The sequence below is a fragment of the Typopeltis vanoorti genome, chromosome 11 (genome assembly GCF_054136105.1).
Source record: "Typopeltis vanoorti isolate ZY-2024b chromosome 11, IOZ_Tvanoo_1.0, whole genome shotgun sequence".
In the NCBI taxonomy this organism is placed as follows: Eukaryota; Metazoa; Arthropoda; class Arachnida; order Uropygi; family Thelyphonidae; genus Typopeltis; species Typopeltis vanoorti.
The window spans coordinates 103,578,198-103,591,327 of NC_143559.1; the positions used below are offsets into that span (position 1 = coordinate 103,578,198).

At 34.1% G+C, this 13,130-nt stretch overlaps 2 protein-coding genes across 4 annotated transcripts in view; one reads left to right on the forward strand and one right to left on the reverse strand.

Moving 5' to 3' along the window:
• Window positions 1–3,048, reverse strand: part of LOC150101891 (bicaudal D-related protein homolog) — a 240,926-nt gene extending 237,878 nt beyond the window's left edge. For all 3 annotated transcript variants that reach the window (XM_090400413.1, XM_090400412.1, XM_090400411.1), the window contains exon 1: window positions 2,494–3,048. In XM_090400413.1, the coding sequence (XP_090256539.1) occupies window positions 2,494–2,757 (264 nt within the window). In that variant the 5' untranslated portion in view covers window positions 2,758–3,048. The remainder of the gene's footprint in view (window positions 1–2,493) is intronic.
• A 295-nt stretch (window positions 3,049–3,343) lies between these two features.
• Window positions 3,344–13,130, forward strand: part of LOC150101893 (citron Rho-interacting kinase-like) — a 594,274-nt gene continuing 584,487 nt past the window's right edge. Inside the window, exons 1-2 of the mRNA XM_090400165.1 lie at window positions 3,344–3,478; window positions 10,709–10,941. Of these exons, the coding sequence (XP_090256291.1) occupies window positions 10,737–10,941 (205 nt within the window). The 5' untranslated portion in view covers window positions 3,344–3,478; window positions 10,709–10,736. The remainder of the gene's footprint in view (window positions 3,479–10,708; window positions 10,942–13,130) is intronic.

The window sequence follows — 13,130 nt, forward strand, 5'->3', positions numbered from 1 at the left end:
TTTTTTAAAACTCCAAACAGCACACTTTCCTTACCCCCGCCCCCAAATAAGAATAAACTGGAGGATTAGACTTGCACTTTGACTTGAATTAGTCAATTTCTATGATATTTGGACTGGTTACCCCCTCCCCCCCTCCATGAATCTCCTTATAAATATGTTATGAATATATAAGAAAAGCATGTCAGTTATTAGAATTAAATCTAAGTTTTTTTTTTTTTTTTTTTTTTTTTTTTTTTTTTTTTTGACCAGCCGAAAGAACACACATAATTTACAGACAAAATTTACTATTGGTGGGTGGCGTTGTGTGTAGATTTTTTTTTATTTTTATTATGTGATTCCCACACACGCAAGGTTTTTAGTAAATCTATAGCACATTTGTTTCGTGGGTGGGGTAAGGATTCTCCCCATTTTTATATCTACTCTATAATATAATATGATAAGCCCTTTTATGTAACGTTTTTGTGTCACGTTTTTTGTCAAGTTATTTGAAACTCAGGGGCTACCCTGAGTGTCGAGTCTTCAAAATTCGAGTCATCAGAATTCAAGGAGAACCGGCCTGCCAGTCCGGAACTTGGGGGTTTGGCGCCGGGGGGAGCGGTATCCCCCTTTCGAATTTCAAAATTCGAGTCATCAGAATTCAAGGAGAACCGACCTACCAGTCCGGAACTCGGGGGGATTAGGCGCTGCAGGCGCTAGGGGGAGGGCACCCCCTTCCGAGTCTTCAAAATTAGTCATCAGAATTCAAGGAGAACGGGCCTACCAGTCCGGAACTCGGGGGGGGGGGAGGATTCCCCTTTCGAGTCTTCAAAATTCAAGGAGAACCGACTTACCAATCTGGAACTCGGGGGGTGAGGGTTGCCGTAGGCGCCAGGGTGAAGAACCCCCTGGCGAGTTCGAGTCATCAGAATTCAAGGAGAACCGGCCTACCAGTTCGGAACACTAGGGGGGGGGGGTTGGGCGCCGTAGGCGTCAGGGGGGGGGACGATCCCCCTAGTATATATATTTTGTAATTTATTTTTACATGGAGGATTAAGTAGTAATATAGACAGTGGAGTGTGTGGAATGGCATCCCATGATAAATCTTCATAATTTCTTGGTATTATGTAATAATATCAACAACGATGATGATGATGCTAATACATGAATTGAGGAAAGCTCAATTCATGCTATAATTTTTCTTCTGTGTTTGTCATATTAGATTTTTGCATATATTTTAAGCATTTCTTATATAATATTCAATAAAACGTAAAATATGTTAAATTTAATATTTGATATATTTAAGTTACTTGATTAAGTGTTCGCGCGGTTAGCCTAGTGGCTCAGAAACAGAAAAAAAAAGATAACAAAACACCAATGGCGGAAGACAGGCCATATCTCTGATGAATATGAAGAAAACATACAAATAATAGAAATAAAAGACCCACCATAAAGAAAAAACATGAAAACAAGCCAATACAATTCACTCTGAAAGGAAAAATAATGGAATAGAAAACTAAACACATAATGTAAATATGTATATATAAGTGTAGAAATATTGTATAGTAATGAATATATCTATTTGCATAAGAGGAAGTATATGTCTTATAATTTTCAGATAAGATAAAAATATTGTAATATTCCAATGGATGTTAAATGGCAAAATAACTGCCCAAAAGATTGCACAGGATTTTGGTGAAAATAGATATTGGGCATGTTATCATGTTGTAAATAAAAAATTGTTAACTGAAATAAGCGTGCCATGTACTTATTGCATATATGTTATTGTATATTGTATTATTTTATTGTATATATTATCATGTTGTAAATGAAAATTGTTAACTGAAATAAGCATGCTATGTACTTATTGTATATATGTAAATAGTTCGTCTGAATGTACATAGATGCTTTTGAGAAAATAAAATATTTTTGACTGTGAGCTTCGCAACCATATGAATGGGGAAGGTGTGTCCCAGGTTCGATTCCCGTCGAAGACGTGAGGAATTTGACGATCTTCCTCAGCCATAGCCAAGTTAGCCGGTCTTGGGCGCGGGAGGTAGGGTTTTTGCCACCAGTTTATCTGGCGTTTTTTCATTCCGCAAGCAGGCAAACCGGCCCCGTGAACACATCTACAGCCATAAATACTTAACCCCCCAAGAGGGTGCTCAACTCGCCCCAATAAGGGAGGAAACTCCATACGAATAAATAAACTTGATTAAGTACCATTTTTAAGATTTGGAATTTTAAAGTAATTTAAAAATTATACTACACAAAGATTTTTCTCAAAAACGTTGCTTGTGTAGTCTATATTTCCATTTCAACCTTTTCTACCTCAAAATATGAAATGTACAAATTATTCTAAAATTTTGAGTTTTAAAATTGTAACTGTATGATAAATTAATAAATATGACATATATTATTCATTAGCATTAAAATATATTTAAAATATTAACTCTTTCGATTATACATCTCTTTTCTCATTTATTATTTTTAATTGTGAAAGGAAAATTGTTTTACCTCTAACTGATGGGAATATTCTTCAGTAAGTCTTTCGTTGGTCCGGCTTAATTCTTCATTTTTTTCTAACAGAGCTTTTCCAAGCTCTGCAGCCAAGATCAGCTCTTTTTCTTTTTTAGCCAGTTGTGCGAAAACGTCATCGCTCTCTCCAGAACTATGTGCCTGTTGATGTTCTATTTCACTCACGTAATCTTCAAGATCACAGTAAAATCCACGATTTATTGACATTTGTTGCAAGTATTGCAGGTGGCACCATGAACGCATTCTTCGCTATGATCAGACCATTTCGAAGGATGGTTAATACATTTGTTTACCACCAGTCACAGATATATTATTCTTCATTGAGTATATTTCACATATACATTATTGCAAATGCGCATGAAGGATGGTTAAGTATAAACAACAGTATTAAACATTTAATATTATTTTGAAAGTTGAAGTTTTGCAATTATAATTTAAACAATCACTTTTATCTAGTTTTAAGTTATTTGTGAAATCTTCGTGAAGAAATATGATACAAGCAGAAAAACACTGAAATGCTTTCAGTAGGTCCAAATCGAAACTGTTGTATTCCAGCAAGATATCCTCTTTACTATAAATACTGTCAAGAGACGTCACTTGACACCGAAAATCTGAAGTGCAACACGAAACGCACGCAGTGAACTAACAAACAAGTAAAGCGAAACTTCATCACAGGTACACATTTTTAAGATTATAACTATGACGTCATATTTGTTGTTAGCCAATGACATAATTTTTCACTCTTAATATTAGTTGTGTGCTGCTCAAACTAGATGGCGTTATTCGGCGCTATTTATGAACGAAAGTCTTAGTCGCTGAGCGGTTTATTATTAACTGTGTTTACGTTAGTGGCATAGATAAAATATTGTCAAAGTGATAGCGAATGTTTTGAGAAAAGTGTTTTGAAGACACTTTCAGCACATGCTAATATGCTGTAATTGCTTCTGATAATTTTTCCTAAAAGGTAGCGTTTTTGGTAATTTTTATCGAATAAGTTATTTATGGGCGGAATTCGGTATGCATAATTAGTTATACCGTGTTTTCGATCATTCATATTATTAGTTTATAATTATTTTATACATAAAATTATTGAATTCAGTTTTGAAGTTCTAATTCCGAAGAAAGGAATAAAATTTTGGGCGCGTAATGTTTAAACATAATAACGAGAATTCCGTTAGGATACTGAAATAACGACATGGAAACAGTGACCCTAAGTGGGAGAAACTGCAGAAGAAGTAGAATATTTGGGAGTCTTGCATTGTTAACTGATATAAATTGCTTCATATGCCAATGCCGCTAGCTTAAAATTGCGAGTTAATGAAATTGTCGTTATCGTGGTTGGAAATGATTTTCCAACCACGATAACGACACATAAAATATATAATTTCCGAGAAGGGAAGCCACTGTACTTATTGAATTGGCTTCCCATGTGTAATTTGTAGTAGTATGATAGTTTAACTTGACTGGTTAATAATAGCGTAGCCCAGAGGGAAAAAAACAACTAAATTATAAGGATCTTATAGGTTACACATCGTACATTTAGTAATTAACAGCTGTCTTCTGTATGTAGGAAGGCAGATGAATTTTTTGCTAAATTTAACAATTCATGTAAATCATTATTACTACTACTATGTGACACCTCCAGGCAGTCCAAAGACTCATCGAGGGAGAGTGTGCCAACAGCATCGAACGATTGATTCCTTTCCAACTATTAACCGCGCTCAAGCTTGCTTAACTTTTTGCGAACTATTAGTAGCAGAGGCTCTACCAATCGCCCAAAAGCTAAGTATTTGTTCAAGTCAACCTAAGAGAAAATAGGTTAATATATCAATTGTGATTTTTAACACTGAAACAGGTTCTTATTATTGAATGAATATTAGAATTGAAAATAATACCGAAATTTTGGTTGATAGTTATAAGAAATGAAGTAGCCCTTGTGTGAATATTTAAGTGTTGTATGTCTCCACAGTGCTAGAAGACTCATCGTAGGAGATCCACACTAACCATTGTTTATACAAATTTACACAATGTATATCCTACCTCTCCTTAAACTCATTCACTGTCAAGCCACATACTACCTGTGGCAATTCATTCCAGTTGACTATTCACCATTCCCAAGCAAAAAATCTAGTTCACTCCACACACCCTTATTAACTACTCTTACACCGCTTCTATATATATATTGTATTATATTTATATTGTATGCAACATGATGCATAGTGCTAATGCTACATTGGATGATGAAATAAAAGCTTATGAGAATGAGGTTGAAGAGCTGCTGCATAACCTGAATAAGAATTGGGTAGTAAGGATAGACAGAATATTAGCACATATACTAAAGGAATGTTCAGCTAAATTGTCTAGGCCTTTGACATGTTTGTATAACTTGAGTCTCAGCTCAGGAAAGATTCCACAAGAATGGAAAGAATGGGTGATAGTTCCGTTGCACAAGGGTGGTGCAAAAACTGTTGGCCAACTATTGACCTATCAGTATGGAGTGATGGTGAAGACTCTGGAGACAATAAGAATTTTGCATACAAAAATGGGTTGACAGACAAGGTATACTCTGTAAGGAGCAGATGAGTTTATTAAAGGGAGATCATGTTTTAGTACCATAATAGCCGAGTTGGATAAAGGGAATAGATACACCATGAGGTTGGATTATTATGTGACACCTCCAGGGAGTCCGAGGGCACACTACTCTACTTTACTAAATACATCTCATCCTCTCCACTACTACTTAATTCTCCAACTACAACATTACTACCATCAATGCCATCTGTTGCCCATCCTCATCAACAACAGTATTTTTGTCTGTAAATTGCATGTGTTCTGGAGGCCGATTTGTCTGTATGCAAAATGACAAACCCGAGTTTCCGGGAGAAAAAAATCCTGCTACCACCGTATGAGATCGGCTAACTCACCTTCAACTGAAAAAGCCCATATAAGGATTCCCCTCATCAAGACAAGAAATTACTAAGACGAGATTTTACTAAGACATTTGATTGAATACCACAGAAAAGGCTGTTGTATAAACTGGAGATCATATGGTTGGAATATGAATTCTTGATTTCGATAGGTGGATGGTTGATGGGTATCAAAAAGTGGTATATGTGGTTGTGAATTTCCCAAATTTAAGGTGACCAGTGATATATCTCAGGGATGAGTTCTTGGACCATTTCACTGATGACATTAGGAAGGATCTAACTGGAGATGTTGGATCGTTTGCTGATGATGAAAAGATAAGCACCATTATCAAGGATGCTCTTGATATCCAGCACTTGATTTGAATAGCGTGGAAATTTGGGCAAATGGTAATGGCTCTGAGTTGTATTAGTGATGAGATTTCCAGTGGTATATTAGCATGGTTATGCTACAAGAAACTGATGAGGCTAGAGATCTTGGCATTATGATAGATAGGAATTTGAAGTTAGTTCAGATAGAAAAAATTACAAATAAAAATCAGGCTATTTGTGATATTGAAATGAACATATTGAGGTTCATTTCAAATCTACTGAGTGCAGAATTGGTGTCCTGGTTCCAGGGGGATAAAGATGCTGTGGAATGGGTACCAAGAAGAGTTAAATTATATTGGGATTATGGAAGTAGATTGAGGACAGATTAGCAGTATGTGGATTAGACTCTGGTTAATTAACAGGAAAAAGAGTGCTGTTATAAAAGGTAAGAGCTAGATTTTTCTCACAGAGCAGTGAGTAAGTGGAACAGTTTGCTCTTGTGGTGGTGACTGCATCTAATGTGAATGAGTAAGAGAAAGCATGACAGCTGGTTTAGCTGATGTATAGCCTCTCTTGATGACTCCTTGACTCTCTTGAATAATATTTGATAACAGATATTGCATAAGATGGCTAGAAACCAGACTGCCAAAACCAAGTAGAACATCTTGTTCATCATTGTGATAGTTTTAATCCAATATTCTGGAAATCTCATTATTTTTTTGACCATTTGCTAAAATTTGTACTGTTGTCTTTTAATAGTTTTTTCCAACCTTCTCTGTATCTTCATCTGAAATCTTCATCTGAAAAAAAAAAATTAGTTATCCTGTCATTGTCATAGTTAAATTTACAGTATTTCAGTGCTTACTGAGGTCACAGATTATTTTTACACTCAAAATTATACTAATTGGTAATGGCTTATAAAAAATATCACATAATGCGGTTTGATTAACATAGACTTTAAATTCTGGATAAGCATTGAGTTTGTATTGCATCACTAGTACAAATTTTTGCTGAATTATTTTGAGTTTGATTTAACTTGCATTTTTAATTAAATCAAGTTTGCCTAAAAGTTATTGATTTGCTTTTGTAGTAGCGATTACTTTTGTTATATGATTTTAGTTCAATTCTGATGTGCAAGAGAAATGTTTAACTTCTTGACTAAAGATGAGTTATCATAGGTGCCAAATGGAAGTGGTAGTCTTTCATCCCATATTGCATCTAGACTAGTTAGAGAACAAATGCAGTTTATAGGTATCTTTTCTTCATAGTCTTAATTGATTTAATGCAATTAAGTGAAACAGCTGACTAGTGATGTTATTGAGTATTAGATATGAATTAGAAAATGTGACTGCAATGTCCATTTTATACCTCTTTTAAATGCAAGATTAACTCTTACTGTATCACAATGTAACCACTTAGTGGACCCAGTTAATGCTATTTTTATTTTCTTTGGCTGGGTGTGAATCTCTCCCTTGGCAGAGTGGAATAGCCTCCAGATATGGAGGTTAGTTGTGACATAAGAATAGATCTCTCTGATAAATAGGCAGTCATGGACCAACAGTGGTAATTGCTACCAGAGTGTAGGGGAACAGAGTCAGCAGCTCTGCTCAACTTAAAACCTCACAAAAACCCAAGGACAGCACTATGTCATGGTGAGTCAGTGCCACCATAAAAGTACTTGTTCTAGTAGTGAGCAGAGCATTACCAGTACTGGATTGAGGTGGCTGAAAAATAATTCATCAAGGCTCAAGACTAGACAGATGTCATGGACAATGAGAGTCTTTAATATCTTCATCATTGTTAAGTGGAAGGAAATGGGAACCCACGACCTTCTTTTCCCAAGACCACATAGCATGGAAACTGAACTAAAGGCTTACCAAGTAAGGGAAACTAGCTCTCTTGAGAATTGGAAGGCTATCCCTGGCATGAGAGGAAATCATTGCAGGGTCTCTGTCTGTCAACCAGCAGAATAGGTACTTGGAATGCAAGATCTATCAAGCAATGTGGAATACTAGAAAACTTAAAGATGGAAATGACATGACTGAACATTGACATTCTTGGAGTTAGTGAAGTAAGATGGCCAGACACTGGAGATTACATAATGACCAGGTTCACCAAATGACAGAGGTATTAGTTTTCTGGTAAATAAGAAATTAGGACATACGATTAAAACTATTTTGGGATATAATGAAAGAATAATCATTATTAGAATTCAAGCAGAACCAAGAGACTTAGCCCTTGTACAGATATATATGCCAACAAAGATACTGTGATGAGGCAATAGAAATATATGAACAGATTGGAGAAGTCCTGATGAGAGTTCTGATAAATGATCAAGAAAACTTAATCTTGATGGGAGATTGGAATGCAGGTGTTAGCAAGGGAGAAGATTATTGGCAAATTTGGACTAGCCAAATGGAATGGCAGAGGAAAAACTCATTGAATTCTGTAAAAGTCACAACCTAACCATAGCAAATACTGTATGAACATCCAGATAGAAGATACACATGGATTGCAACATGAAACAATATCAATTAGACTGTAACCAGGTGAAAACATGTAAGTTATCTTGGAGCAGATCGTTATCCTGTGACACTTACAATATCCCGGTCATCATGACAAGTCAGTTATGATTTGATGATCATGCTTAAACAAACGTACAAAAAATTAAATATAGCTAAAATAAAAAGTGATAAATGCTTTCAAAGACTTTAGAGAAGAAACAGGCAAATTTAATAAATTCCCAGAAGCCACATTGAAAAGAAATTAATGAAAAGTGGGAATCTCTAAAGAGGAATAAAGTTGCAGAAAAACTTTTGAAAAGAAGAAAATACAATATGTCATGAATCACTGGAGAAATATTAAAACTAATGACACGAGGAAGAAAGTGCAAAAAAAAAAAAAAAAAAACAACCAAGAGGAGTATAAAAAATATAGAAACACAGTGAATAGAGAAGCCACGAAAGCAAAAAGCAAAATAGATTGAATAAACATGCAAGGCATTTGATATAAATATGAGTAGAGGTAACACAAAAGGCAGACAGTGGAAATCAACAGATATTCAGTGATGTGCCACACCAGTCCTCGCCAGGTGGTCCTGTTGTATGCTTTTCTGGAAATTTCAACTCTCTGAAGAGCAGTCACTCTAGACACACGCCCATCTCTTGATGGTCTACCCTTTCCTCTTTTTCCAGGAACTTTACCTTCTATTACTGTTTTGAGAAATCCTCCTTCCATCAAGACACCAGTGGGTTAATGCACTCTTTACAGATGAGTCATTTTAGTCTTTCCTGTGATTCTAGACACTTGATCTGATGTGACAATGGTACTGCTTATCATCCTGAGAATGTTCTTGAAAGGGATAGATTCAGAGGTCTGTGGGCTTATGGTGTAGTGGAGACATTATGCACTGAGCTACAATTGCTGGAAAAAGAGACTTGTTGCTTAATCCTCCCTATGCACACAAAAAGCCAGTTTAATGAACTTTTTTATAGACAATGTTCTGCTGAGCTAGCCACCATCTTTCTTTTACTTTCTTCTAAGGCTAATAATGAGTTGCTTGTTAACATCCATTTCCTTTTAAGTTTCAAACTTGCCAAACTAACTTTTCTTCTTCTTATCTTTTATTCCATACCTCCATCCAGAATGGCATCTTTCCCACTGTATTCCCTAAAGACCACCATCTCCAACTGTTCATGAAACATAAGAGTGGATTTCACTTTTTTCCTGAACCATTTTCCAACATAACTATAATGTAATTATAGGTTTTGTAAACTTGTTTATTGATTTACACATATATAAATCAATATATCAAGATTAGAAATGAGATAATGGCAGTTGTCTGCTCTATTGTTTTCTTTTTATCTTTATCAAGCTGTCATGTTGATATTGAACTTGTTATAATAATGGATGGAGATTAGCTGTCAAAAAAAAAAAGGAATAGCTGCCTTATTCCTCTTTTTTATTTTAATTTAAAAAAATGTTTTTAAGGATTAAGGAACGAAAGGGCATATATGGAGTTTTTAAATAAATATTAAAAAAAAGTTATTGTAATTATGTATTTTATATAGTATGTCTTAAGGTTGCCCCCCCCCACACACACTCCAGTGTTTATTTAAACACACTTAGAACTTTGTTTAAAAAAAAAAAAATAGTTTGAGGAAACATCACATAAGTAATATGAGATCTGTTAATTTTATGAGGAATTAATAAAGCATGCATTCATCATGCATTTTATAGGAAATTCTTTAATTCTCCATGCCTGAGGACTCATGACCTTACATCATTTGGATATAATTAATTGTTAAAAAATCAGTTGCAAGTCACTATCACCAAATTAGCAAAATTATATTATTATAATGCTTGACTCACAAAATAAATTATTCATAATACACTATAGTTGATAGCAGTAGCAAAAAACAATGTACAAAAAATAAACATGCTGTTAAATAATAAGTAAGCCATAAGCAAGCAACTGTTTATTTGCTGGCTTATATAGATAAGTGTATAGCATTTAATCCTGTGGATGTTGGTAAATTGTCTTAAGGTGGTGGATGACTTCTTTGTGTGATGGAAGGCTGAAGTGTCTTGAAAAAAAAAATACATTTTATATGTGGAGCAGGTTGAAATATACAATATTTTAGCTCTAGAATAGGATAAGAGTTAGATGTGGGTTTATTTAATCATATTTATCCTATTCACTAGTATCAGTGTTATAGGTTGCTGTCTGTTAAGTAGGATTGTTTTTCTAACTTTCTTTTGTTGTCAGTCGGGTATGACCAGTTTTCTTTACTCAGGCAATTTTGTTATTGCAGGTAAGGCTTTGTCATAATACATTGAATTATATCATTCAGAAATGTATATGAAAAACTCCAAATTTTCAAAGTTAAAAACAATCTTGCTTTAATTTCATTCATACACAAGAATGTTTCTCATCTGTATGATTTTGTATTTTTCAGATTGCAAGAAAATAGCAGTTAACTGAAAATGTCATCTGATTTGGTGCAAGATACTATAGCCAGTAGATTTACAAAACTGAACCAACTGATCCTGGGAAAAAGTGGCATTAGTATTTCTGGAAAACATCTTATTAGCAGGGATTGTTTACTAGATGCATTATTTGCACTGTTCGATGATTGCAATAATGATTATATGAGAAAGGAGAAACATATTGCATCCTTTGTAGATAAATGTAAGTATTCTGTTTATCTGTATACATCAGCTATGATCGGATAAGTCAATCATAAGTTTTACAGACTTATCATAATGATCATAGCATTATGGTTTTAAAAGTAAATTTTCATTGTGTGAAACATTCTAACTTCTGAAATCATTTCATTTGATATTTAAAACTACTATACTTGTTAAAATGGCTCAATGGCTTAATTATTATATATATGCTGTTTCAAATTTCTTAAAATTGGTTATAATTATGATTCCTCATATAAGAGGAATCATGATAAAGGAGGTATACTATGCATTACAGGATACTGATGCAGTCGATGTAACGTTGCCCTCTATGCAAGTAGCCTAATCAAGATGATACTTCATATGCAAACTTCTTTGTTTAAGCTTAAGATTTGAACGAGAATATAATTTCTTGTATAGTGTAATTTTCTAGATATCAAACTTTTTGACAGTATTTTAAATTTAAATATAAGCTGGTAGAGCAGTACATTTTATAAATAGGTTTATAAGTCTACAGTACAGTTTTTGTACTATGTGCAGGTTAAGGGTTAAATAATCTGGGAACACTGCTCTAGTGACCAAACATGGTATGTGAAATTATATATATATATATATATATATATATATATATATATTTTTTTTTTTTTTTTTTAAGTGACTTAAGGCTGCTTATAACCTGTTGGATCTCACTGCATAATGGTATCCAACTAAAGGTAGATGGGTCATTGTCCATGTGAATGTCATTTAAAGATATTTGCAAACATTGAAGTTTGAATGCATAGCCTGAGGTTGGAGAACAGAAGATACTATGCACTATTCAGTCAACCCGGCTTCCTGTTTAGAAAATTTGATAATCGTTTGAATAGATGATCGTTGCTCATCAAGTTATATGTTATCAGTTTAATAGGAAAGCTTAGAACTCAGAAAATCCAAATTGCTTTTTGCTCTTGAAGTGCAGACTGTTTTTACAACATATGTTTATTAGTATTTATGGATTATTAATTTGGATGTGAGAGATCATATTAATTGTATAAGATTTATGGAATCAACTACCATTTTGAGATAAATAACTTTAGTGTGCTTGATCTTTACACTGTCATCTTCAGGAATGTATAAAGCATTACTTCACATAAATTTCAAACAGTTATAATGCAATTTGTAACTATTACAAAATGGGTTGCAGTATATTTTATTGCAATTTCAGAAAGTCAATTGTATCAATTACATTTTATGCTAAGTTATGCATTGCATCTGGAGCAGCAATATGTTACAGAATTAAGGTGGAACATATTTTTTGGCATTCCAAAAGTTATTGAACATTCTTGTTCCTGTTTATTGCATTGAAATATCTAGTCATAGTTCAGTGTTGTAGTAAAGACATGGCTACTTTATAAACTTAACACTTTTATCTGCAAGTATGAGCAAGAAAAAGGAACTTAGAGGTGAAGAACCTAAGAAGTGTAAATGGTTAACATAAATGTTTAGAACACATTCACTAAAACCCATGTTAATGCTATGTTCAGTGCACTTTCAGTTAATACAATATAAAAATACTCTGTACTAACTGCACTACTTGAGGTATTGTTATATATATTCAATGCCACTAATACATATACTTTTCCAAGCCACATGTTTAATTCTGATTAGCAGCCAAGCCTGACCTCTTGTGATGGGGGGAGAGGAATTATGAATTTATTATCAGCCACACAAATTCCTTCCTTAAAATCCTTTTGTCAATCCTTGTAACTGGTCCTTCCACTTTATGTTAATGTAATAATTCATAGCTGAGACTTGCTTATCCTTTATTAAAGCTATCAATAGCTGATATGATCTTTATTTTAGTTGGTAAAGCTAGATGAGCCTGAGATAAGTGTTACTGTAGTTTTGATACTCAAAGCACTCCTTTGAGGGCATGCATTTTTGGCCAAATCTTTTAAAGAACATTTAAGACCATCATAAAAATCGTTTATTTTTATGATGGTTGGTAAATTTGCAAGATTTGGCCAACACAGGTCTGACCCTGAAAACCAGGTCAGATGTGTTTGGTAGAGTATCAAACTACAATAACACTAATGTTATGCTTATCCAACTCTACAAACTAAAATAATCACATTAACAATAGGCAGGCTTACAGCAGTAATAAAAGATGCCTATGATTTAGTAAAATTTCCCAGTTAACTAGACTTCAGGCAG